This window comes from Chenopodium album, chromosome 21 (assembly GCF_948465745.1).
Source record: "Chenopodium album chromosome 21, dcCheAlbu1.1, whole genome shotgun sequence".
In the NCBI taxonomy this organism is placed as follows: Eukaryota; Viridiplantae; Streptophyta; class Magnoliopsida; order Caryophyllales; family Amaranthaceae; genus Chenopodium; species Chenopodium album.
Window position 1 is genome coordinate 39,433,431 of NC_137854.1, and position 27,915 is coordinate 39,461,345.

The window sequence follows — 27,915 nt, forward strand, 5'->3', positions numbered from 1 at the left end:
ACATGCTGGTGTAATTAGATAAACAATGAGCATAGCCAGGAGCTAATATTAAAAAATAAACATATAAAAGACCAGGAGCTTCCAAAGTCTAAATATGCAGTATGCCTTGTTCCTATATTTCCAATAAACAGTTAACCAAAGCAAGCAAGGCCTGGTCTAGTCATAACTCTGGTACGGGTTTGGCTTCATGATTAAGGTAATGAGAATAAATCTTACTAGAGGCTATTTAGGGGTAACGATTCCCTTATTCTTTACCCTTGTCCCTAATGAATTTGACTATATCTACTTCGTAAATTTATTTTATTTTGCATGTGATAAGTTAAGAGTAAAATAGATAGGCTTAAAATGTGAACCACCAACAATAATCTTAAAACCTTTATGATTTGAGTAACTCGGACGACGTTTGAAAATAACAATTACTCCGTAGTATAGTAATGATCAAAGCATAATTACTCGATTATTTGAAAATATGGAAAAAAAGAACCGGGGATTAAATGAAAGTTTGAGGACATTTAGGGCATCTTTCAATGTCTATAACTTTATATCAGCACTTGAGGAGCACCATGCTCATTATCTTTTCCATGTAAAAAAAAAAAGAGCATAGGTTTGACAAATAATAACATTAATTTGAAAATATGGACGAAATAATTTAGATTTCAAAACATAAATGCTTTTAAAGGTTTTAAAATATCATACGGTACTTAAGTACTCGTATATTTCTATAACATTTTATTAATTTAAGTGTATGCCATTATTTTTAACTAGATATGTTTCTCCTTCCGTATCCAAGTAAAAGTCTCATTTCTTTCAAAAACTTTCACTAATATTTAGTACTTTATTCGATTTACAACGTTCCCTTGTACATTGTATTATTTTTCTTTATAATAAATTAGAAGAATTTTTCTTTATAATGCTAAAAGCTGGCCAAATTTCACAAATATGCTCCTTTCGACCAATAATTCCTATGAATTGGCAACATAGACATGCATGTCCTGTGAATTTTTTTCCAATAATTTTGCTAATTGCCAAAGAAGGGTTGTTTTTTTTTTTTTTTTTTTTTTCTTTTCTTGATTTTCCTAATAAACCGTAGTTAAGCTACCCAAATTAGAAATTAAAACCACAAATTCAGGCATTGTTTTTCGTTTTCAGTTTTCAGTTTTCAGTTTTTTTGAAACCAAAAACAATAAACAAGTAAAAGGTGTTTCCATTTTTATGTTGTCAGTTTTCAAAATTATCATGATTTTAATATGTTTGACTAGTTTTTGATTCATTATATGACATATATCATTTAAAAAACAAAAAACCAAAATATAGAAAATCACAGTGATGCCAAACGAACCCTCAATTAATTTTTTTTTGAATGATTTTCAATTAAAAAGTTTAGTTGTACATATTGAATGTTTATTCACTAATATAATACTCCGTATATTAATAATAAACCGCTAATTCATTTTTTTTGCTCTTTTTGACAAAAGGGCAAATTAGGATAAAGGTCACTCGTAATCGAGTGTTTCATCAGGGAGAGCACCTGATCAAGCAAGTTCGCTAATTCAATTAATTTCATTTATCATAAAACCGTTAATTGAGTTGTTACATAATCAACATAATTTTTGAATTTAGCCGTCTATACATTTTATATGAAAATCAGTGTTTTCTTAATTTATTTCGGTGAATAGGGGGAAATCACTCATAAAACTTAGATCGTAGCTTGTATGCCATTACGAGTAATATTTACGAATACTATTTTTGGGCAGCAAAATCAATCAAATGTTACTCCTCTATACCATTTGTTTATTGTAAGGCAAAAGAAACTAGGTTAAATTTATTAAGAGTACTTTATATTTTGAATAAAGAAACGAAAAGAGTACTTTTTGTTTACTCGTAATAAACTACAAGTAGTACTTTTAGTTTATTCGGTGTTACAAATAGTTTCATACGACATAAAACAGGAACAAGCAGAGTACAAGGTTGAAGTCATGCAGTATTGCAGACCATACCATTAAATCAGCAGTACAATTCATAGCAGTAAACTTTCTCATAACCTTCAAGATTGTCGTTTTAATGGATGTTCATCGTTCTCTCTCCTTGCTCCAGGTACTTCCCCAATTATTCAATTTTTTTGGGATTATTTATTTATTTATTTTGGGTTTTGATTAAAAGTTGTAATTTTTTCCTTAATTATTTTGTTGGGTTAGTTCATGAAAGATGGTGGTCTGGTGCCGTCTTCTGAAGAAACACTCAAAAGAGAATCCATCATTCATACCCTCAAGAAGGTATATCTTTTTTTCGTTTCTTGGTTTTTTGTTTTAAAATTTTTTAATTTTTGATTATTTGCTCCTATTTTTTTTATTTAATTTGTGGGATTCTGCTTATAGTATATTAGTATTGCCCAAACTTAGAAATTCACGGTTTGGGTGTGAAATTTGGCATGAAATTTGCGGTTTTAGGATTTACGGTTTAGATTTTGTTATGCAATTTCCTCAAATTTCATTGTAATAGTGGGAATTTGCTTATAGGATTGCCCATATTCAGAAAATCTTTGTGTTTTTAACCGCCTACTGCTACATTATGTCTTTGGTCGAATCCTCATTTCGAGTCGAGGTTTACGATTAATAGTATCTTCATCAGAAACTTGAGAATTCTTATGCTAAGATAGTATAAAAATGTCACCAAGGACCCAATTGCTTCAAACTTTATAAAATCGAAGCAATGAACTCCCTTTTTAAGTTGTAGGAACTAGGAAGTAGTAATATAGGTTTTGAGCAAGATATAAATCATTTTTTACTCTTTCTTGGAGGTAGAGATTAATTTTAAGTTTGTATGCTTCTAATTGATATGATTGGCACATGTATATTATACTCAAAGCTATTAGCTAATCTGTGGAGAAGACATTACATGTCATGCTATTAGAGCTATAATGGTATTAGATTTTTTTTTCACGATCCTAGTTAGAATATTGTTTATGAATTGTGTCTTCCATATCCATATGTGCCTTATGTTGCTCAGTATGTGCCCAAGTGTTAGAAACAACTATTTAAAATCTAAATTATACAGTACATGGTTGCACAACATATGGCTAATGGGTTGAGACCACTGCCTCTATTTTCCTCGGATCTTGTACCACTCCACCAAAGCAGAATTTTGTATTGACGAGTTCCAGCCCCATTTGGAGTAAATTTTATATTAGCAATAGTCTGCTGTTCAGTTTTATAGTCATGCTTCTATGAGCAGTGCTTTAGGCAGCTAAGCCGCTAACAGTGGTACTCTATACTCATATCTCCTACTTCTCATACGGCTGATGGTTTTTTTATTTGATAGTCATTTGAACTGCGACTGCTTTTTCTTTGTGTTCTGTGCATCTAATTCTATCTATGCTTGTGCCCGTGGACTCACTAGCTTATGGTGATTAATTTTGTCCTGTAGATTGTTCAGCATTGGATCACAAAAGTTGCTTGGCAGAGGAAACTTCCTGAAAAATTGATTAGAGATTCATCAGCTACTATATTAACTTACGGATCTTTTGGTCTTGGGGTAAGAATGTTGTTTCTCCCTTGTACTATGTGCTGATGTGCATGGTCTCATATTTCATCTTAGATCTTACGCCCATGAAATCATTTTTCACAATTATGTATTAAGATTATTGTGCTTGTTAATATTTTCATTCTTTATTGTGATCGGTTAGCATACTATAATACTTAGAGTCTTCTCATCTAGTTTAAGGCCCTGTTTGGCAATAGCCTCTTAATAATTTTGACCGATTCAAGACTCTCATAACTGCAATATTCAGTTTTTGATGACGTAGTGTTTTGGAGTAGGATTTAAAGGTTGAATTAAGTTCTGGAAAAGCTAAAGAAAAGGATTAATTTATTTTATTTTCATTCTATTTCAATCCAATTGTTTGTTTTATAAAACACTAAAATTTGGTTGGTAGCTAACCTCTAATAGCCTAGAAACAATCACAGCTACATCAGTATATAGGGCCTTGGTTTTTAAGGTCCTTGAAATCTACATGCAAGAATTTTTTTTTAATGGTCCACCATGTTTAGAAATTTATATAATACTTTGGTACCTTACTAGCTAAAGTGAACTATAACGGTATGAATACTTGGTTGAAGCAAGCAAGGAAATCGCATTTATATCAGGTTGTATTGAGAGATGGACTGAGATCCACTAGTCTATGCTTCTTTCTTGGGGGGAGGGAGGCTAGGGCATGGGAAGTTCAAATTGCTTTTTCTCTGTCTGTTCTGAAACCATCTAACCTGGAGTCAGGTTGTAGTGCTGGACACAAATTTGTGCCGAAGACTCTGCTGTTTATGAATTGAGAATTTTGTTGGTCCAAAATGAATTGTTGAATATTTATACCCTTTTGGTTGTGTCAAGTATCCAGCATGATTAGCTAAGGTCTTATAGAGATTCCAAGTGATGAATGTGCAATATCCACGCTTCTCTCCTCCTCCTCCTTTTGGACTGTCCAGCTACTCTGGGGTTTTATTTCTCATGTTGATTATAGAATTGAATTGTAAATACAACCAGTTATCAATTTCCCTCATTCTCTATTACTGCAGATTAATGTATTCCTACTACAGTCATTCGAAGATGAATCTGCTCCTAATAAAGCTCTTCATGGTTCTGTTTATACATACTTCGTATATCAGAACCAATGCTCTGAATATATTTTGGTTTTAAGGGATTAAGTAAATTATGTTAATGGTGCATTAGATCTACGTGAACACTTTTTTTTTTTAGACCTATTTGCGCGGCTGGTGATTACTAACAAATATAATCCAAAATGTTCAGTTGTAATTTTATTTATATTATTTACCCAGGTTCATAATTCAGAATCAGATATCGATGTTCTATGTGTTGGCCCTGGGTTTGCTACTATGGAAGTAAGTTCCTTTTTCATCTATAAATGGAATTGGTGAGTCATGAGTGGCTTTTGTGTTACGTTGTCTCATATCACTCTTTGGCATTGCAGGAGGATTTCTGTATTGTTTTATACAATATTCTCAAAGGCAAACCTGAAGTGTCTGAAATAAATTGCGTTAAGGATGCTAAGGTGCCATTAATGCGATTTAAATTTAAAGGGATCGCTGTTGATATGCCGTATGCTAAACTTCAAGTTACATCAGTTCCTGAAGTAAGGGCTTTCTGCTTGAAGATGGAAAAATACTTAAGTAATATACGTAGTATATAGGGATAAATGAGAAATATATATATATATTTTTCATGGTTGAGTTGTACAATGTTTTAGTTTAAGTGGTACGAAGAACACAACTTCGTAAAATAATTTACTTGATTTGCCAAATATTGTAATTGCAGAATGTGGACTTGCTGAATCCAATGTTCCTGGTCAATATTGATGAAACTAGTTGGAAAAGCTTATCTGGTGTACGTGTTAACCAATGCATCCTTCAACTTGTTCCAAACCTGGAGGTAGTATATTATAGTTTCAGTAATTTTTTTTTTTTAATATAGAAAATTGTGTCAATCCTTGTTGAACATGCTTCTTATGCTAGCCTAAGTCATGTGAATAGATTTGGTTTAACATATGTTGAGTATGAGTTTTTAGGAAAATTTACTACACAAGTTTTTACTACTCCGTAATAGATATGGCAATACCATGACCTGTTTAGTTGCAATTTCATCCAATTATTTATCGTCTTTTATAATTATTGCTTCATACATTCTTATTCATTGTGGCTTCCAGGATTTTGATACTGAAGTAAGACCCATTATATATCTTTGAAAACCTGTATATGTGCTTTGTTCAAGTGGGAGAAAGAATCACTTTGATGGAAATTAGGATTTATTGGTTTTGGTCAGGGGATAGAAGCTTGGCACTGTTACTTATGGAGTTTCTCCTAGAAATAATAGTTGGTCAAGTTGATGAAAGATGTGAGTTGCCGTTTTTTCATAACATTATGTGGATCTTCTCTACATTGTATAATGCCTAATCACCTTCATTTTTTAAGTTATCATTATATTATAGGTTTCTCATATTAATGGTTCCTATGCTGCAGAATTTTCAGTCATTGCTGCGGTATATCAAGTTTTGGGCCAAACAACGTGGTATATATGGTAACGTAAGTCTTCTTTGCTCAATCTTTCTCACTTCTAGAGATGGAAATTTTGCCTTCAAATTTATGTGCTTCATGACTGTTTTTTAAGCTTTAGAAAGCATAAAACTGGTAGTTTTACCCATAATTGGTATGACTAGAAGAAGAAGCTTGTGGAGCGTTACTTAATTTATTGATTATCAAGAAAAAAGAAAGGGAAAGGAGGTTATCAACTATCCAAATAAGTAAATAAAATTAGGAAAGAATAAAAGAAGGTTGTTATCGTGTAATTGTCTTTAAAGAGTGATACATAAATTACTACACCAAATTCCACGTGTGTGTGTGTGTGCACCTTTGCTGGCTTTTTGTCAGTCTGATAATAAATAAGTACCACTCTGGCTGGAAATGGACAATGTAACTCTAATTTGTTCTTAATTTTTATAACAAGAAAAGACACAAAAGAAAATTTTGGAATTAAGAATTTTCACTATTTTAAAATTGCATCTCTTATGCGCCTACAATGTTTTATATTATAGTCGCAAAGATGTTTTCCCTCTCCGTATTAACGGATATGCAGGATATCTGACAACTCATTCTTCATTTTCAGCTGTTTGGATACCTCGGAGGGGTACATTTAGCTATATTATCAGCTTTTGTTTGTCAGACGAGTCCAGATTCTTGCTTAAGTGCCCTTGTTATGAACTTCTTTAACACGTTTGCCAGTTGGCCCTGGCCTACTCCTGTTGCTCTGCAAGATGGAATGATGCCAGGTATGCCAGATGTGACTGAGAACAGAAATTGGATACCTATTAGACTGCCTTGTAGCCCATATCGATGCTGTCAATCCAACGTCACACGGAGCACATTCAACCGAATTAGAGCAGAATTTCTTCGAGGACATAGAATCACCCAGGTTAGCTTATTTTTTATATATGATTTTATATTTTTAATATATATATGCATTGGAGTAAAAGATACAACTATGTTTGACCTTTGTCTTTTTTGTATTTTACATATTTCACGAACATATATACTTATTATTTTCTATCTTTTATATTGCAGGAGATCCTGCAGCCTAATTTTGACAGAGATAGTTTATTTGAACCTTACATAAATGCTTACAGAAAGCTGTATTCCCGATTTCTCAAAATTTACCTTTTAGCTTCTGCGAAAGATGGTTTGGGAGATTGGGTTGGATGGGTGAAGTCACGTTTTCCCTCTCTCATTTTGAAAGTAAGTGATAGTATTTGTTTGATATCTTTTGGGTTATTGGTGTTTTGAGCTGTGTGCAGTGCTTGTTTGATTGAACTCTCTGGTTTTTTAGTCACGGGCTTATAAACTTTGGTCGATGCTTCCATAAAGATGGCCCTGATGTGCTCTTGTGTTTTTGTGTGTGTGTTTGAAGAATGCTTAAGAAAGAAAGTAAAGATAGTTGAAAGTGCCTTTTGACTCCAGCAATTATCACTCGCGTGTGTGTGAGTGTACGTGCGTGCACATTGTCTGCGTTTTAATCCGGCCCCTGTTTATTATGTCTGACGATTTCCCATTTCACTCACTCCTGTGCACACAGTTGCACACATCAACACTCATTAATGTCTGATGGTTTTCTCATATTTGGTTTTCCTTGCAGTTGGAGGGGATCCGTGTTTCTTGTGACCCCAACCCCACAGAGTATGCTGACATAGGAAATGTAGACTCGGAACCAAGTGTAGTTTTCTACTGGGGCTTGACACGAAGTATGGATATCAATCTAACTTCACTTGAGAAGGATTTCAGGGACAGTATCACTAACAACTACCGAGGAATGCCAGGGAAGATGGAACTGAGTATTGTGCCAGCTTCGGAGTTGCCAGACATTTCGCAGTTTCCTACCAGAAAAAAGAAGGGAATGAAAGCATGCTGGAAAATTCCTGAATATGATCAACAAAGAATCCCTGTGTACTCTAGGCACCTTCCAAACTATTTCATTGGTTATGTAGCCAGTGAAGAAAAAATATGCTAGCATTTGGATATAGGCTTACACTAAACCATTTAGTGCAATTTTGACTCTTTTCTTCCCTCCGAAAATCATTTCTTCTGATTTTATAATGAAATTGACAGAAAAAAGTTGAATAAGAATTATTGTAACATGACTGTTATTTGATGTACTTACTGCTAAGGCGATAACTTTCAAAGTTGAGTAGTTAAGTCCTTAAAATATCTTTAACCCTCAAACTTCCCAAACCACTGCAGCAATCATTAACATGTAAACAATTTTTATTTTTTTTTGGTTTAGTTAGAAGCAATGGTGTTGCTATGGTGCGAATGATGTCAAACACTTTTTTTTAAGACCGTGAAAAAACAAATGGTGCAATTAAAAGGATTGGAGGAGTAAGAAAATGGCTATGTCGTTGTAATTTTTTTTTATAGTATGCAGTTTCCCTTGATATTTTTTTTAATTATATGGAGAGAGTCACAAAGGGCAAATGATGTACATACTACGTATTGTTTGACATCATATCTTCAATACCACCTCGTGACTTTAGATTAACACACCAAATACTTGACATCCATGATCCACCCCTACCAAAATATTATGGAAAGATACCCCTAAATAAAAAACGCAAAAAGAAGCCTAAATAACTTTTTTTTTTATTTTTTATTTTTTTTTTTTTTTTTTTTTTGAGGAAAGCCTAAATAACTATTGGTTTCTTGATAATGCCACCTAAAAAAAGATATAATTATTTTTACACCCCATATTATTTATACAATACAAGTTGTCACCTTGGTTTACTTCTAATTCAGGGTAGGAGACAGGGGGATTTTTAACTGCTCAAATGGGGTGTTGATATAAATCTTCCCCTAATTACATCATGAATTGAATTAACCACAGTACTAATTTATTTATCAAAGCATTTGGGTTAATTCAACCACAAAATAAACATGGAGAAACAAGATTTAATGTTTCTCCTAATGTGTTCTTTATCTTATTTTGTCTTGGCTTTGGCACAAGATACCACTTTAGAGTCACAGAGTTATTGGAAACTACGTGAACAAGAAGCTAAGAGGAAACTTGAGGCAGCCTACCATCCTCAACCCTATAATGTCACAAACCACCTTAACCTTCGTTCTCGAATGTGAGTTAATTTTATTGTTTTTTCTCTTCTCAAAATGTTACATCTATCTACGTACGTTACAATAAAAACCCATTAGGTGAAGCATCATGCATCAAGCATGCACGTAATCTATCACATTCATCTAAGATTAATTATTACATTGTCTCAACCAGCTCGTCTTATAATTAAGAAATCACCATATCGACAAATTTGCATCGTTAATAAAGATATAAGAGAGAAATTTATATTATATACCTTCAAGCATTAAAGTTAAATTGTATTTGATTATAAGATATTGAAAGAGTTTCATAATACTCTAAAACATCGCATATATGGACAATGCAAGAACCTTAATTGTGTCATTTGATAGTAATAAATTGACCCTTAGATAAAATGTTTATATTAAATGTGAAATTAAGGAATTAAATAGAATGAGGGCAAGTTAATGCATGTTTTCTATTCTAATTTCACTCTCCTTTTTTCTTTTATGTGTGTAGTTTACAAAGCAGGTGGTTAGAAGATGAGGTAGGAAGAAACAACACAAGGAGGGAGTTAGCAAAGAGATACAAAAAAGGTTGCATGTATACGAATCCAATCGATGCATGTTGGAGGTGTCAAGCTGATTGGGAGAAGAAGAGGCGAAAGCTAGCCAAGTGTGTGTTGGGGTTTGGAAGAGGGACAACCGGGGGCAAGGCAGGGCGCAAGTACTTGGTGAAAGACCCCTCAGACGATGATATGGTGAACCCTAAACCCGGAACCTTAAGACATGCAGTCATCCAAGATGAGCCATTATGGATTGTATTTGCTAAGCCTGTGATGAAAATTAGGCTCAACCAAGAGCTTATAGTGAATAGCAATAAGACCATTGATGGCCGGGGTTCACACGTAGTCATTGAAGGTGGGGCTGGGATCACATTGCAATATGTGGAGAACATTATCATCCATGGGATCAAGCTTAGGGACATAGTCCCGGGTTCTGGAGGACTAATCAGGGATTCAGCTGAACATTTCGGTTTCAGGACTCAAAGTGATGGGGATGCCATATCAATCTTTGCATCACATAATATATGGATTGATCATTGCTCATTCTCCAAGGCCTCGGATGGACTCATTGATATCATCAAAGGCTCAACCGCGATTACCATCTCCAACTGCCATATGACTGATCATGACAAGGTGATACTAGTGTAGTATGTGGTGTGGAATCAATGCTGTCAAATTAAATCTAAATGATGTAGTCAGTTATCTAAGTAGGTCATGTATTCATGCAGGTATTTTTGTTTGGTGCATCAGACACCCATTATGAAGATAGGAATATGCAAGTAACAATTGCATATACTCACTTTGGGAAAGGATTAGTGCAAAGGATGCCAAGGTGTAGATGGGGATTTTTCCATATAGTCAATAATGACTACACTCACTGGCTAATGTACGCCATTGGTGGTGGCAAGAACCCAACCATTATCAGTGAGGGCAATCGTTTCATCGCCCCTATCAACCCGAGAGCAAAGGAGGTATAACACTATGTCATGCATCTAACCCATCTTTTAATTGACATTTTGCCAATATTTAAGAATAACATGTTCAGATAATCAACCAATAAACCTCTCTTGTAAAAGCTAGCTAATTATTGTTTCATTTTGAGCATAGGTTACTCACAGACAGATACCATCATCACCATGGGATAGCGGGACATGGATTTCAAATAGAGACGTGCTGATAAACGGGGCTACCTTCTTGCAGTCACGCTCACCACTGCAATTACAACCTATTGAAAGTAAGATCATAGGTGCAATGCATGGGAGATTTGCGGGGCGTGCTACAAAATATGCAGGACCGTTGAAATGTGTACCTAAGCGACCTTGCTAACATAGTTGTATGACGTTACAGTAGAAAGAATGTTTTGCTTTTGTTATTGTTTCAGTCTACATTTGTAGAAACAGAGGATTGCCAAATCGGGCAAATTGTGTAATCAACAAATGACAATCTATATCCACATCCCCATCCCGATTCTTAATGAACATCAAACGTCCACAAATTTTGTCTCAACGCGAGCATGACTTGTTCTTAAATGGTCAAACGTCCATAAATTGTCTCTACATCTCCACGCGAGCATGACTTGTTCTTAAATGATCAAACGTCCATAAATTGTCTATACACAAACATGACTTATTCGCATATTTCGCAGTCACAGTAAACACCATACCACTATCGCTCAACCAAAAGTCTCCTTCACTTTTCATACTTGAAACAAAGCATCATGCATTTCTTCACGATGGCAACAAATGCAAAGGTTAAATCCTGTAGGAGAGAGTATATACAAATATATAATGAAGTATTTAACACCCATTGCTAAAATCATACTCTAGCTATACAAGTTAGATCCAGTAAGGAAAAAAAAAATTAGAAGATTGTACAAAACAAAAATACACAATGTTTCATTTCGCAGTGGTATACTTCACATTCTTTCAATCTGATGCGAAAATATTCCAGTGGATATTTTAGTGTATGAATAATAAAAGGTTCATTGTTAGATCTTGAGCTCAAGATGTACATCAAACTTTGAACATATAAGGAGGTTATGCAAAAAAAAAACTTTAGGTAGCCCATAATTTTTTTTTCTTAACCAAGTAAAAACATTGCATTAGTTTTTCTTCCTACAACCTTTCTGCTCACTAATATATACGGTTTATAAAATTTATTGCCATATATGACTTCTCCAACAGCAGCCTGAAATTTCCAGAACTTTGAAGCCTTGACTGAAGCAGACCTGAAGAGATTAAACCAACTGAGAAAGGAAAAGTAGTAATAATAAGCATCAAAATTTGAGGTTCTATGATATCAACATATTGCTTCCAGCAATTCTCACATTTTCCAACAATCATTGTTTAAAATACTTTCACTTTATATCATACATTTTATACACATTTAGAATCACTGGCAGATCTATGTTGCAACCCAAGGGTGCACGTTTGGTGTGGGAGAAGACCCTTGACAATGTGCTACCAGCCTAACACTACTAAAAAAAAAAATTTGGTCGGTAACAAACTATACAAAAACTGTAAAATTTAATACTGCATTTATAATTGACACCTGACTACTTGCGTGTTTATTAAAAAATTTCATCTATAGGCTGATTTTCAAATCAATATCTTTTTATTTTAGATTTAGATTTATATTCAATGAGATGATAGGTGCTACCCCTAAGCCACTGTTAAAATATGGTGTTCAATAAATGATAATTAGATATCAATTGTGTATAATTTGTACGGTTATAAATTTCGTGTAAAATGTTTCATCAATAATTTATAATGATATGTAATGTTGGTATGCTTTTTCTAAAGGTGGGTTTTTTTTTTCGGTTATAAATCTTGAACAATTATAAAGAGCCAAGAAGTGTTGGAGTTGGAGCAATACAAGTAAGATGTCCAAACCTTGTCAAGTTCGTTTTTGGCTGATCATTCAACACCTTTGATGGATCTGATCTCATTTGCTGAGTCTGCGAGTGCTTTGAGGCCCTGAAGATGAAAAACAAAACGACATCATTAATATGTCTGCAATGCTCTTCATTTAAATTTTGTCTAGCTCTAAAAAAAACAAATAAATGAACCATGACAGAGAATTAATTACTAAAGGTGCACAAAACAACAATATAACTTTTCCAAGGAGCTAAGATTAGATTCTAAACATAAATTTATACATGTCAACAGTATATATTGCAAGAAAATGGCTTCCAAGCTGCCACGCAGACAAAAGTTGGAGAATAAAGACACAATTTTAGAAATCATCTTCATTGAGATCTTTGGGAGGTTAGGATTGAACCTGGAGTCCAAGAGCATTTGAAGATGGAAGCTGAGCACGCATTTTGCCAAGTTTCAGTTGTTCCTGAGAGACATCAGTCAAGTAGCATGTCAATGACTCATATGCCATATTAACTTTGGCAAATCTTGCACGAGACAATCTCATAGGAAGTTAGTTGGCATAACATATTCCAAAGCACAACTGGATGCAACTATGTATTTCAGGTGAATTCTAATATTATTGGATGAATACAATATTAAAATGACTTTCAGTAATTAACCAATCGGTCTTGCACAAATACTAAGGATTACTGTCTATATATAACACTTCGTATAAAATTAGTCCATTCAATATATAGCTTCTTGTGAAGAAATAAGCTTGTTAGATAGAAGTCACACAAACATGGCGTCGCACAATATCTCATTTTATTGCTCATTCAACTACTAAACCTGCCCAACTCAAAAGCTCCTTATACCTTTGCCAGTTTGCCTCACAAGTTCGCAATAAAAGGCTACTCAGTATAACAAAGTCTAGCAGCACAACAGACATTTGATTCCATTTCTAGATTTTATATCTAGCCCACAAATAGAACAGAAGCATCTTCAGCAACAATATTACAACAAAATATCAAAAGCTACTCTGTTTAACAAGGTCCAGCAACTCAATAGACATTTAATTCAATTTCTAAAATTTACTATTTTTAGCTCACAAATAGAACACTAGAACAGCTGAACAGAAGCATCTTCAGCAACAAGCTACAGCAGAGATACCAACGGTAATTGCCATGTAGACTTATTTATCAAGCTGGCAAAAAATAGGTTGTATAAACTCTAGAAACGTACCTGAATGTTTTGAGAAAGCCCTGGCGCCTTTGAAGTCTTTCCATCAACAAAATTGACCAAGTAATCTACACCCATAAGTGTAAGCGTCTGTAGAGACAAAAAATTCATTACTTAGAATGAATATGCATAACTAAAACCATCCAAATTCCAGCATATGCAATGTAAACCATGTTGAAGTTTACTAGATTGCTCAGTGGTTCGAGGCTTCTGGGAAGTTGTCAAAACCCAAAATTAAACTATGTAAGCCTTAATTATTTAAAGTTTTCTTATTAAAGCTAAAATAATTTTTTGAAGCAAACAAAAAAGGTCAAATGAAACACCATACCTGTTTCTCTTCAAATAAACCCATCTTGTCATCCTGCCAAAAGATAACAATGAAAATAAAAAACATAGACTAATTAATTAAGCTTATAGATTAAGAAGTAAAAGCAGATTAGGATTTCACTTCATGCATTAACAAACTTTTTATAAGAACACATAGAAATTATTGCTGAAGAAAATTCAATTTTCAAACTAAATTCTAATAGCACTAATTAATATAAGAAGCATCGGGTCTAACAGAACTCATTGCTTCAGCTAACGAATATTGTAGGTAATTGCAGCAACTGCAAACTAACAATTCTTTTAATATTATAAAAGAGATACAAACATAAGGAAAGCAGAAGTCCCAAGAGGCCAAAACCCAAGATAAGATGATACAGCTACATTTGGAGCACAACCAAAATAATTATTGCGTGCATATATCTAAAGAAAGGAGATATTCATGGCAACTTCACACATTGTAACACACTAAACATAATTGGAGCATGACAATGACCAAGAGCTCAGGTTACAAATGAATATTTAGCATCTTACACACATGTAATGGCATAAGTTATGCCATACAGAAATCCAGCTGGCATGTTGGTGCACCTTAATTTGAAACATGGCTGAAACTGCTCCACACACACACACACACACACAGAGAGAGAGAGAGAGAGAGAGCATATATTATACTGCTTACATGCTAGCCCACTCACCAAATTGATCAATCAGGGCATATTGGGATAATTAAGGGTCCAAGTTATTTGTAGGACTAGTCATTGGTTTTATGTGATAAAATGATCGAGCAAGCCTCCAATTTTTTGGTTTATTGGCCAAGGATTCTTGTTTTTTACAAAAAAGCGTTGTTTATCATATTATTTCCAGGATCTCATCTCTTAAATATTGAACTAATTATGGGTCAATATACATACAACATAATTCAACCAATAATACTAAGCCTATAAAAAATTCTCAATTCACTTGGGTGGCCTTAACTTGCTTTATTATTTTTATTTTTTTTCCCGGCATCATATAGGTTTTGGAAATTTCATATATGCAAGTCCCTCCAGCTAATAAGGCTTGTTTTGACATAGAAGATCAAAATTGGCAATGTTTGGTCGTGAATACCTTTAGAAGAATACTAACTCCAGTAACAGAACTATCTATCTATTATTTATTTATTTTTATTGCAGAAATTGCTTTCGTAGCATAATATATTAATATTTACAAATATATAATGTAGACTGTAGAGACATCACATCAATGGTCAAAATATATAACTCAAAAGACTAATTCAAGTTGATGACGGACTCTAAGTCAAAATCACTATTGCCAACTCCACATGCTAGACAGCATGAATATCAATTTATACAAAATCAGGATATAGGATTACTCGTACAATCAACTCACCAAAATGGAAACTGTCTCCTGCAAGGAATATAACTGCCTGGTAACTTTGTCAATATCGCCACGAGTCTTACAGACCTGATTCAGAGACATAAAAACTTAATAAGTTTTCACATAATTACCATTCCAACACTTAAATAATCACATATCATGAATAATCAATGAAGCCAAAGTTCCATTACCAACAGCCATATTAGCTTGATATATCATAGACCAGAATCAAAAGGACAACACTATTCATCGTTAAAATTTAAAAATAATCAAGTGCCTTCGGGATCCCAAAAATAAAAGTTCAACACTCCACTTCTGAAGTAAGAAGTTTTTGAAGGTCAAACTACATCATGTGCCAAAGCATAATAATGTAGAATCCTGTTAAATTGCTTTAAAAGAATAAAATTACCTATTATATATTAAAACCGTAAGATATTTTGAGGACTGGAAAGGTATATGTTGACTTCTTTTCAGACAGAAATACAACTTTGTGGATATTATCTTAATGGTGGAATTCTTGGGTACAAAAATTTCACCATTTATACTGATATAAAAGGTTGACCAGTTGGGCTCAATAGGAGGTTGTTTCACATCAGCCATTTTAACAGATTTTACATCAAGTTTTGAGAACTTTAAAGTACAAATAAAAATAAGTGCCACACAGCCACAGATTATCCACACAAATAAGGTCTATTCTGTTTGTCACTATTTCCAGAAAATTTTCAGAAATAGCTGGACACATGTTCAAATATCAGATGCAGCTTTTATTTTCAGAGAAAATGGTGGCATGCCATGGAACAGAACCAAAAAGATTCAGAAGATGAAACCACTTAGGGCAATGAATTAACTAACACCAAACATTAGTGAATTGGTAAAGACTTTCATCACTCAAAACTAACTTGTACAAAGAAGTGAAGAACGACTGGCCAAGCAGGCATTTGTAAGCCAAGTACGAAAACATTGGAGATTATGATATGCAAAGTAGAACAAGAAGACCTGTAAAAGTAAAGGGGTGAATATTCAAAGTGCACCTGATCATTAATATGTTTTGAGATCTCCCTCTGCTCATCAACTTTCCCATCCAGGTTCTCAATCCTTTGAGTCAAGTGTAACTTTACTTTCTGCAGAATTGAGAAATTCAACACACCCATTAACAGGGAGGAGGGGCGGGGAAGGCAGAAATAATAAATTTAACACACGAGTTAACACAGAACAAAAAGACAGTGAACAACAAGCAGTAAACATAACAATTAATAAAAGCTACATGATTTGCAAACATAATACTGGTAAATAAAGACAGAAGACCACACACAACATCAAAGATTGTATTGAAGAAAGTCATTAGATCCATGTCCAGATTTTAAGCATAAGAAATTTTGCAACTTACAGCGAGTCTGTCAGTAATATTATCCAGATTTGCTGTCAAATTTGCCACTGCCGTTGCCATATTACGCTTGGTGACATACATAAGATCAGAGAAAGAAAGACCCTGAGAATATACCATGAATAAAGCAATTTTGTCATTGATCAGTTTCCTCATGAGAAGGTAAATATTAAAGGGGACAAGCTGGCTAACAGAAAATTATGGCTTACCTTCCACCACATATACCCATAGCCCAAAGCACCCAAGGTTGCAGCCGGAAGAATTAGAGATGAGCCATCTGCTTAAATTACATAATTAACAAAATGCAAATCTAGAGGCACCGACACAAACATAAAAATAAAAAAAAATAAAAAGAAACAAAGAGCACTGTAAGTTTAAACTGACATACCAATTCCACCAGACCCATTCACCACAGTGATTTGCCGCGATGAGGTTAAATTCCGAATCTCTTGTGCCAACCGGCGTACCTATATAGGATTCTATGTGAGATTTTATACAAAAACAAACCATTTGAAACATTCTATGGGAAATGCATAGCAAAAAGAGTTCTCTCAGACCTTGTTAGTTTCAACGTTTGGGATCAAGAAAATGGAAGTTTCGAGGAGGATGAAAATATACATCACTTGGTAATCTAGCTTACATAGATTTAGGTTCTCTAAATTAAATTCAAAAAGAAAATGGAAATTCTTGCTTGTCGGGGGGAGGGGGGAGCTACACCACAAATCGCAAGTTTATTTCTTAAACAGACATAGTTCAGCAAATTAAAATTACAATCTAATATTTATACGTAAATGGGAGCTTTTTTTCTTCATAGCAATTACTTCCATGGACGTTATATAAAGCAACCAAAACCACCAACACAAATGATTTCCATGAAACTCACATTTCCCCAGTTGTATGTTGTTTCAGCCTCAAATATAGTGAGCCAGCCAAATAACATAAAAGTATGTTCAACACTTTACAGCAATTTCTACTTGAAAATGAAGGAGCCTTTCTTTAGATTAAACAAATAACATAATAGGATCTTGATCTGAATCGTAGGATCACACGATCCTATGATCCAATGTTAGAATCTTGATCTAGATCATAGGATCACACGATCCTATGATCCAATTTTAGCTAAACGATCTAGATTGGAAGTAGAATCTCAAAATAGCAGGTAAGGCCTCGTGAGGAACAGACAATCCTATTACTTACTTAGATCATTGATCAGTCAACATTGTACAAAATTGATTAGGGTCGTCGTCCCGTGTAACTGTGTACTTATAAAAATGAGCACAAATGGCCAAATGGAACCAATTTTTTTTTTCTCTAAGCTTAATGACAACCCAGCTACATAAACTATGAACTTTGACATTTTATATGCGTATTTAATCATGTAAAAACAATTTTATTACTCCTTTTTTTCAGAATTTTGTATCCTATTTAAATTCAATTCAAATCCCCTCATTATTGGTCACAACACATAAGCCCCCAATTCTATGGGATAACCTTGGTCACAACTCCTAGACTAATGCCTATAAGGCTACAATAAAACCCCTATTCTACGGGATATCCTTGATTCTTCCTGCATAAACTTATTCTTCCTGCATAAACTTCTATTAACCTCTCTCTCTCTCTCTCACACACACACACACGTCAGGTGCACACACACACACACACGTCAGGTGCATCGACACACACACACACACACACACACACACAGTTGCAAGAACAAGTCAGGTGCAAAAACAGAGGAGAATGAGAATATATGAAATCAACATTCAGAAGTGGAAAAAACAAGTCAGGTGCATCGATTAACTGTGGTCAGGTGGTGCTCCTACATTGTAGAGGAACGCAAGCTGTATTTTCAGAATGTGCATTTCAATTGCAGTTTACTTCATTTGGAGGGAGAGGAATGCTAGGAAGTTCCAGGGTACTGCCATCAACAGTACCAACATGGACAAGGACTGCTGAGCATGGATAGAACGAGAGTCGAACTCGCGACTCAATCACTCTTTTTATTTGGAAGATCATTCGTTCTTCACTCTCTTGCTTTTTTTACCCGCGGGGAGCGCAGAGCGGTGCCCTTATGTTTTTGCCAATGGTGCACCAATTAAGTGGCTCTTAGCTGTTGTCACCTAACTGCATCTAATAATCTACTCAGCATTTGCCTAAGACTCCCGAAGCACTTTTCTAAGGTCACGTGAGGCCAATTCAATCGGGGTCATGATTTGTCTCATTAAGAAGAGATTGCACAGCAGAAAACATAGAAGGAAAAGGAAATACTTAAATTATATTAAACGCAAAGTAGTCCTATACTTCTGCTTAATTTTCCCTAACTACACATACATTCATCCGAGAAACAAAATAGCGAACGATAGACCATAGACAACTCAATTATGGTTCTTCAAATTCAGATTTCGTGTCGAACTATTATACTCAATGCATCATACAAAATCTCTCAGGTTCTCAGATTAATCCACTAAAACCTTGCCAATCAACATCTCCGATTCGCAACATCACTCCGATTTCTAACTACGGAGCATTTAAAAAACTACAAATCTATTTCTAAAAAAAAAAAAAGGTGTGCTAAAGCAAACGACGACTATAAAAAGCATAATTGCATAACAGTTGAATAACCGAACCTGTGCAGCCATTTGCTCAGAATCAGAATTTGCAGCGTCACCTGAATTCTCCCAATTCTTCACCAATGCCTGAAATTAATCAACACAATAAATACAATTTCAGCAATTAATAACTCAAAATTGAGCACAAAAATTACCAAAATTTCAAAAAAAAAAAAAAATCAAAAATACCTGAAGTTCGCCAATTATGTCAGCTAATTTGCCGTTTTTGACAAGAACAGTTCCAGTATAACCTGCGAAAAAAAAAAAAAAAAAAGTGTGATCAGTATTAAATCAAAACAAAATTGGGGAAATAGGAGAGAGAAAGAGAAGGAGAAGAACCAGCTCCGATAAAGAGGAGGAGTCGAGAAACGCCCATTCCAGCTTGAAGCGCCATTGTAATGGAGGAATTTGGAGATCGACGAGGAACCCTAATTCGTCCGTCGTCGTAAGAAAGAAAGAAGAGGAGGTGGAGTTTAATTAATTAAACTTTTTCGTAAGTGATGGATATATTAATTACGACTGGATTGTAGGTGCTCCACGATGTCGTTTTACTTAATTAATTTTCTTTTGTCCACGAGTCACGGCTCTTTTCTTGAGTCACGACTCACGAGCTTTATTCAAATTTTAAGGTTTTTTTTTTTGAGTTTCAAAAAAAAATAAAAAAAAAAACAAAATTTGACTATATATGGGTCAAATATTTTTTTTGGTGCAAATGGGTCAAATATTTTGAGAGTGTAGATTAAGGAATTCTCACCTCAAAGTGTTTCTAGTAACTTAATGGGAATTGAATCCTCAAAAGGTGCCATTTTTTAATGTAAACCAAGCTTAGTTGGTGTTATAAAATCTGACTTGATTTTAAGTAAGTAGTACTTGTCAAAAAAAAAAAAAAGTACATAGTATTTGTGGCTTAAAAAAAAGTATGTAATACTGGAATTAAAACTTTTTTATTAGGAGGCTTTGAATAAGACATGTTCGGTATATTTTGATGTATATCTTTTGTTAGGAGTTTTTTAATAAGATATATCTGATGTATATCCCTCACGCTTTAGTCTTCATATAATCTTGATAATGATATGAAAATACTCGTAATATTTTTAGCTTAGTCATAAGTTTCTTGAGCTAAACTTTATAATGTTTAGCTAGTGAAATTTCGACACAGGATGAATAGCTCACAAACTAGCTAGGGCTTTTACAAAATTGGACTTTAACTAAAACTTCAAAGAGTATTGCTTTAGATTTTTTTTTTTCCTTTTCTTAAATTATTATTTTGTGTGGTTGACCACATTTGGTGACCGCTTGCAGAAAAAAAAAAAAAAAACGCTAACAATGTGAGAACCTCATGAAAATAGTAGAGGAACTAGATTAAGTCTCGTGCCACGCACGGGTATTACAAAATTTTATAACGAAATATAATGTTAATTCAAAATCTACCAAAATATAATCCTCATATTTTGTAAATGAAAAAGTTTGACTCTTAATTTATATCTAGAATTGAGTTCTGAATCAAAAATAAAAAAATAACAATAGATATGGAAAATATGTAAATATTTTTTTAGGAAGTGATTATTACAATTATATGATTTTGTAAATATTTATTAAGGAAATGAATCACAATTATATAAATAATGGATTTTTTCAAGCAAGTGAATTTAAAAAATATATAGAAAAAAGTTTTGGAGGAAAAAACAGCACCAAGAAGTGACACGTGTCATTCTTAGGGTCTGTTATCATTGACTGAACTCAGCTAAACTGAACTGAACTGAGCTGAGCTGAACTGAATATTTTATAAGAGAAGAAAATTAGGAACTGAACTGAATTTCAACGTAAGAGAATAGGGACTTAATGTCTATTTTAGTATTATGTTATTATTGATTAGTTACTGTAATGTTGACGTGGCTTCCACTATCTTCACAAGATGTCTCAACATTAACTCCTACAACGCTATATAGTAACCCCAATAGTACTAACTAAGGGTCTGTTCTCTTACGTTGAAATTCAGTTCAGTTCAGTTCAGCTCCTAATTTCCTTCTCTTATAAAATATTCATTTCAGTTCAGTTCAGTTCAGCTCCTAATTTCCTTCTCTTATAAAATATTCATTTCAGTTCAGTTCAGTTCAGCTCAGTTCAGTTCAGCTCAGTTCAGTTCAGTTCAGTTCAGTTCAGTTCAGCTGAGTTCAGTTCAGTTCAGTTCAGCTGAGTTTAGTCAATGAGAACAGACCCTAAATAACCCCTATAACACTGATATAGTAACACTTTATTTCTATTTAAGCAACCCCTATAACACTGATATTCTAACCTTTTATATGTGGTTTGCAAATCTTTATTACTCCGTATTATTGTAAATATTGTATAGCTATTTACTAATGATAATATTCATCTTCCTGTAACCAAAAAAAAAAAGGGTCAAGTTATAATTGTGACACTATGGTCAATTTAATTAGCCATTTTGCCAATAAAATGTGTAAAATTCCTAACCACTCAAAATGAAGAGACTACACACACAAAGTTGGGTTATTCTCAAGTCATACAGTGATACAGCTGATCCTCCAATTCTGCCATGAAAGATGTTGTCAATCTGCTCAACCCTTCATCTTATTCTGGTTCCGCCATGGAAGAACCATAACACCAACTTTCTTTTTCATCACTCTAAATCACAACCACCCAATTGCAAACTTTTTCCTCTTTCTTTTCATTCCATCAATTCTCTTTCCAGGGACGAAAACCAGGTATCCCATTTCTCTCTCTTTCTATAATAATAATCAATTTCTCTCATAATATATTTTCTTTTATTTATTTATTTATTTTGGGCAGCTAGGGTATGATCCTTCAGATGAACTATATGGAATTGATGTGAATATACCACCAAGGTTAGATTACTCTAATACTTGTATATGATAATCTTGGCATTTGAAATTGTTTGTGCGTTTTCATAAACAATACTAGTACATTATTGTAATGTAGAGGGAGACAAAAGGGCAATGACCCAAATAGCCAATGATGTATGTATACAAAGTTTGATTGGGTACGACCTCCAAGACTTTAATCGACTAAGTTAGTAGAGATTAATTTATTTCGGGTTATGTTGCTTGTGTTTGAGATATGAAGATATCATAATTGGGGGAGAACAATGGAAAATGTGCTGTTATTGGTAAAATTATTGTCTACCCACCACTGATAGAGAGCAGTGATAGCGGAATCCAACTCAACAAGATTAATATTATTTTAATATTGTATTAGTATTGGCTAGTGGGTATCAATATTCAGTTTGAATTTGCATAATTGTTGCAAAATGTAATTGCTTAGATGTATAGGCTAGCAAATCTTTGTTAAAACTCGTGCTCGGCCTGTGAGTGGCTTGATGAATGGGCAACCGAAGTCTTGTGTTGAAATGGAAACTAATATGATGTTAATGTCTATTAGTATTTCAAGTTTTGTGAAATTTTATTTTGTACAAAGATAGTAATACAGTAATACTTCACTCCCTAGTTCACCTTGTTGCTCTGTTGATTGTGAAGTCTATTTTCCATTTGCAATATAATCCGAATGCTTAAGAAATTCGGCTCATTAATTACTAGCTTGTTTAGTGGGGCATAGTCTTCATAACACTTGTTTGGGAATATTGGAATAACTTTGAACTTTAAGTAATAGAAATGGTTGAAAGTGGCTCAATATTGTAAATAAAGCTTCTCTGGATTTGCCGTCACCCTAATATTTGATGAGGAAATCGGTAACCAAATTTATTTGATTGATTCCAGGGATGTTAAATCAGATGCAATCGAGCCTAGATCATGGTTTGGGCCCAACGGACAGTATATTAAAGAACTTCCCTGCCCAAGTTGCCGGGGAAGAGGATATACTCCATGCACAGAGTGTGGAATTGAGCGGTCTAGACAAGACTGTTCGCTATGCAGTGGGAAGGTATGATGACTGTATGCCTGCATGTTGACATAATATGATGTGCTTTAGCCCAATGGTAGTTACAGACTTACAGTGTTACTAAAAGCATGCTTTATACTTGATGTAATGCTTAACTTATCATCCAGTAAAGTAGGTGTACATCTCAGCTATCATAAAGTTATATAGTTCTAATTTTTAGTTGTTGCTTACTATGTTGCAGGGAATTATGACTTGTCAGCAATGCTTGGGGGAGCGTGTCATCTGGGAAGAGTCAATTGATGAAATCCCGTGGGAAAAAGCACGTTCCATGTAACTTCATTGCAACTTTTCTTCTACATTGTAACTCATCAGAAAGCATGTTTTAGAATTTGAGCATTCGTGATCTGATATTATATATTTCCTTCACTTGTACTTACATTGCTGTCTTACTTCCATTGTTCGTGCGTTGCAATGCTTGTGACTGAGATTATTGTCTATGTTTCTCAATGTCAATGCTGTATCAATTTTCAGTTCTCCGCTGAAAGTTAAAGAAGATGATGAAGTTGATAATTTGGAGCTAAAACTGAACTCAAGGAAGAAATCAAAGCGAGTTTACCGATCTACTCCTCCAGAAGTTGGGCTGAAAATCAGTCGCTCCTTGAAAGTTAGTTTCCTGTTTGGAATGTTTTGATTGCTGTATAATCTGAAACCATTTCATATTATATACTTTTTATATGATTTGATTTTATAACTTGTAGATCATGAAGCTTTTAAGATTTCCTCGTGAATTGTTGTTCTTTATTATAATCTTGCTCTTTTAGTTGACTGAATGCAGAGTCTCAATGCAAAAACAGGACTGTTCAGCAAGAGTATGAAGATCATCCATCGTGATCCAGCTCTTCATGCACAAAGAGTAGCTGCAATAAAGGTTTCTATATTTATTTATATATAAGTATAGTAATTGTTAAATCAAGCTGAAAATCTGAAATAAGATACTGATATTGTACAAGGAAGTCAGCATAGAGTTAAATAGTCTGGAACTGTAACTGATTATTGTCAGATATGTTGATTTACCCAGCTCCAGACAATGGTACTTAGAGTGTTTTTGAACTTAGAAGTATAAATGAGATAGTGATTAGTGAAGCATGACACATATGTAAAGTGTACTGGCTCATATTAAAAGCAAGAAAATTGAGGCTATAGTAATAGATATGTAATCTTACACATTTACATGGAATGCCCCTTGTGAATTTTCTTGTATGTTTCTTTTTCCTTCATTGATTTTCAGTGACACTCTTTAGTACCTAGAGATTTAACCTTTAGAGTTTAGACTGTAGATATGAGTTAATGAACTTTAAAAGGATAAAGACATACTTTTTAGTGGAGATGCATTATCAATTTATCATGGACATGCGTTTACGACATTCCTTCATGAAGTTACATATAGACTAATATGTGCTCCATCCATTTATAACCTTCTGCCATATAAGGCCTGTGGGATTCATAAAATTTCTATGCTTCTGTTGCATCTTTACTTATTTCTGGTCCATTTGTTTGTAGCTATGGTCGACTTCTTTTTCCAACATTAATTATTCTGCTAAGTAGCAGTAGACCATTAAAAAGGCTGTTATTGTACATATTCTTGTATCCTTGTTGGTACATATTGTTTACTTTTTTTGGTTTTGTAGAAGTATGTTATTGCTTCCCTAATTTTAGCTGCAAATGATGGGTTGATAATGAGTTAGGAGCCACTGTTTTGTTTTAAACATGTAAAATATTTATGGACAAGAGTATTCAATTGTTAGAAACAAGTTTTTAATTTTTTTGATTTTTTATTTTGAGGTTTAATAAAATCCACGACAGCACTTCCTTTTTACAATGTAGCTTATAGTATGTGCATATTGGTTTGATTGCAGAAAGCCAAAGGGACACCTGCTGCAAGGAGGCATACTTCCGAAACTCTGAAAAACTTCTTCAGTAATCCTGAGAATCGCCGGAAGAGAAGCATTTCTATGAAAGGTTAGTACGGTTATAATAAACTGCCAAACTTGTGAACTTTAGTGAAGCATGGCAATCACTGCTACATGTTTGGTTGGCCTGAGAGCTTTTAATGCTTTAGAAATGTACCTATAATGAGTATATACTGCCCTATCCCACTCTTCAAAGAGTTCAAACTTGAAGGATCATGTAGGCTGTGTTTGACAAGAAGGAAAGTCTTTTTCAGATAACATTAATAAATTACTCTCATTATCTTCTGCTTGGTCTGTTAAAGAGTGGAAAAAAACACCAACTTTTGCATTTTAAAATAGTTTTCCAACACAGTTTCATCATTTTAAGAAAAAAAAATGTTCACATATTCCTCGTAATCACTTTCCTTCTCTTTTAGGAACAAAGCAAAGGTATATGAAGGTTTAAAGCTGATTTCTTCCACAATGTATTTTTTGAGTTTTTGGGTACATTAAGATTAGGTCACAAGTTTGAATCCCTCTCCTGCCATTGTAATATTGTATGTACACAATTATGTTGGCCTTGATGTGACTTAAAGCACAAAATAGGGAAAAATATGATCACTCTTTCTTGAAACCTTATTTGCAGGGATTAAATTCTTCTGCAAGAACTGTGGACAGGAAGGGCACAGGAGTTATTACTGTCCTGAACGTAGAGAAAACACTGAAAGGAGATTCAAATGTGGGTTGTGTGGTGAGAAGGGCCATAATAGAAGAACTTGTCAAAAACCAAGAACAAGTAAACCAAAACAAAGAATTCTAAAAGAGTACCATTGTCGTTCATGTGGAACAGTCGGTCATAATCGCAGGACTTGTTCTCTAAAGACCGAACTACAAAATAAAAGCTCTATCGAGGATTCAAAGGGATGTGTGCGAAAGCATCATTATCATTGCAGTGTTTGCGGAAAAGTTGGTCACAATAGTAGGACATGCTTTCTGAAGATTGAACTAGAGTCAGACAGTGCCACTCCTGAAACTGAAGGTTCTCTTATGAATTTAAAGGGTCATTTTCAAAAGCATCTTCATCGATGTAGTGTATGCGGACAGAGTGGTCACAATAGCAAGACATGTTCTTTGAAGACTAAGCTACAGTCAGATAGCGCTGCATTTGAAAATAATGGCTCTCTCAAAAAAATTCAGGGAGATGCCCAAAAGCATGATCATCGATGCAGTGTATGCGGAAAGATTGGTCACAATAGCAAGACATGTTCTCTGAAGACTAAGCTACAGTCAGATAGCGCTGCATTTGAAAATAATGGCTCTCAGGGAAACACCCAAAAGCATAAGCGCGGTCACAATTGCAGGACATGTTCTCTGAAGATTAAGCTACAGTCAGATGGTGCCGCACTTGAAAATAAAGGCTCTTCAAAAAAGCTAAAGGGAAATCTTCAAAATCATCATCATCATCATCGATGCAGTGTATGTGGAAAAAGCGGTCACAATATGAGGACTTGTTCTGACTATATTGACAAATTCGACGTGACTTCTGGAGTTAGCCAACGAGCAAGACGACTATATCACTGCAAGATTTGTGGGGTAATAGGCCATAATCAGAGGACCTGTGCTGAAAAGGGAGTTGCAAACAATGTATATATCGAAGTTGATTCTACATTCTGAAAGTTGCAGTTCACTCCTGAGTTTTTTTTTTTTTTTTTTTTTTTTTTTTTTTAAGCTTTTGTTGACCATTTGTTATACTACTATTTAAATCTTCTTATGGTTTCTGAAATCTGAATCATGGCTTAGTCATTTACTTGTTGAACGCTGGAAATTCAATGGCCTTTGCCATGTGAATTATGTACATTATTCTGTTTTTTGTGGTTTATGTTAAAGACTCGTTTAATCAGATTGTAATTTAGGATGAAAGCTTGTATTATGTATATTCACATTCAAGGCAACGGTTACAATTGTTAAAAAAAAAAATAAAAAAGCATGAGGCTATAACCCTCGACAAGTAGCTTGAAGCTATAACTCTGAATTCAAATGTTTCATACAAAAGTTCACAAACATCTACTGTTCTGTTCTATTGCTTCACCAATACAAAAAGTACCCTTGTATTAATTAATTTGTCTTGATATACTGCTGAGAAAATCAGTCCCAAGCCACCACTCTTCTTAGTGCTCTTTTAATGACTTTTGTCCTCTTAATAATTTTTTATATTTATATTTTAAATATAAAAAATTATTTTAAAAAATTCAAACAAACCGTGGAGTTATATTAAACAGATGTATCTTATTATATACCGACATACCGTTATAATATTAACCCATGTGGGCATAAATCTAAATTCTTCCTAAGTAAGATTTTTTTTTTTTTAGGATTTAATCATTATTATAATGATAACTTTATTTGATTAGGGTAATTAGAAAGTAATTTATTAGTTCATGGAAGATAATAACTTTTTTTTTACATGAAATATTTTTGGTGCTAAAGCTATGCATGATCGAAGTTGTCGACTTATTTTGAGTCTAAATTAATAAATGAAAAAAATTCAAATCTTTATCATTTGATTGTTTTTTCTAACCCTCTCAACTATTGTTGTTTT

At 34.0% G+C, this 27,915-nt stretch overlaps 4 protein-coding genes across 5 annotated transcripts; 3 read left to right on the forward strand and 1 right to left on the reverse strand.

The window, feature by feature from the left end:
- Positions 1–1,952: 1,952 nt before the first annotated feature.
- On the forward strand, positions 1,953–8,227 carry LOC145602671 (nuclear poly(A) polymerase 3-like). Its single transcript, XM_081658835.1, has 10 exons — positions 1,953–2,094; positions 2,196–2,273; positions 3,424–3,531; positions 4,827–4,889; positions 4,979–5,140; positions 5,323–5,436; positions 6,024–6,086; positions 6,667–6,972; positions 7,122–7,292; positions 7,690–8,227. The coding sequence occupies exons 1-10, from the start codon at positions 2,062–2,064 to the stop codon at positions 8,059–8,061; spliced, it is 1,470 nt and encodes a 489-aa protein (XP_081514961.1). The 5' UTR covers positions 1,953–2,061; the 3' UTR covers positions 8,062–8,227.
- A 754-nt stretch (positions 8,228–8,981) lies between these two features.
- On the forward strand, positions 8,982–11,023 carry LOC145600808 (pectate lyase-like). The gene is made up of 4 exons (XM_081656672.1): positions 8,982–9,175; positions 9,652–10,330; positions 10,426–10,668; positions 10,805–11,023. The coding sequence occupies exons 1-4, from the start codon at positions 8,982–8,984 to the stop codon at positions 11,021–11,023; spliced, it is 1,335 nt and encodes a 444-aa protein (XP_081512798.1).
- Positions 11,024–11,565: 542 nt separating this feature from the next.
- Positions 11,566–19,989, reverse strand: LOC145601447 (uncharacterized). 2 transcript variants are annotated; one of them, XM_081657469.1, is made up of 13 exons: positions 19,831–19,989; positions 19,681–19,742; positions 19,510–19,578; positions 17,271–17,349; positions 17,092–17,159; positions 16,886–16,987; positions 16,530–16,619; positions 15,511–15,585; positions 14,123–14,155; positions 13,798–13,884; positions 12,977–13,039; positions 12,589–12,672; positions 11,566–11,924 (listed from the first exon to the last, which is right to left on the reverse strand). In XM_081657469.1, exons 1-12 carry the CDS (start codon positions 19,883–19,885, stop codon positions 12,613–12,615), a joined length of 843 nt encoding a protein of 280 aa, XP_081513595.1. In that variant the 5' UTR covers positions 19,886–19,989; the 3' UTR covers positions 11,566–11,924; positions 12,589–12,612. The 2 variants fall into 2 exon arrangements, with proteins under 2 accessions (XP_081513595.1, XP_081513597.1); XM_081657471.1 differs by having other exon boundaries at positions 11,566–11,942.
- Positions 19,990–21,968: 1,979 nt separating this feature from the next.
- LOC145602091 (uncharacterized) lies at positions 21,969–27,304 on the forward strand. The gene is made up of 8 exons (XM_081658236.1): positions 21,969–22,217; positions 22,303–22,358; positions 23,247–23,409; positions 23,609–23,697; positions 23,899–24,031; positions 24,203–24,295; positions 25,284–25,386; positions 25,963–27,304. The coding sequence occupies exons 1-8, from the start codon at positions 22,056–22,058 to the stop codon at positions 26,988–26,990; spliced, it is 1,827 nt and encodes a 608-aa protein (XP_081514362.1). The 5' UTR covers positions 21,969–22,055; the 3' UTR covers positions 26,991–27,304.
- Positions 27,305–27,915: the final 611 nt, after the last annotated feature.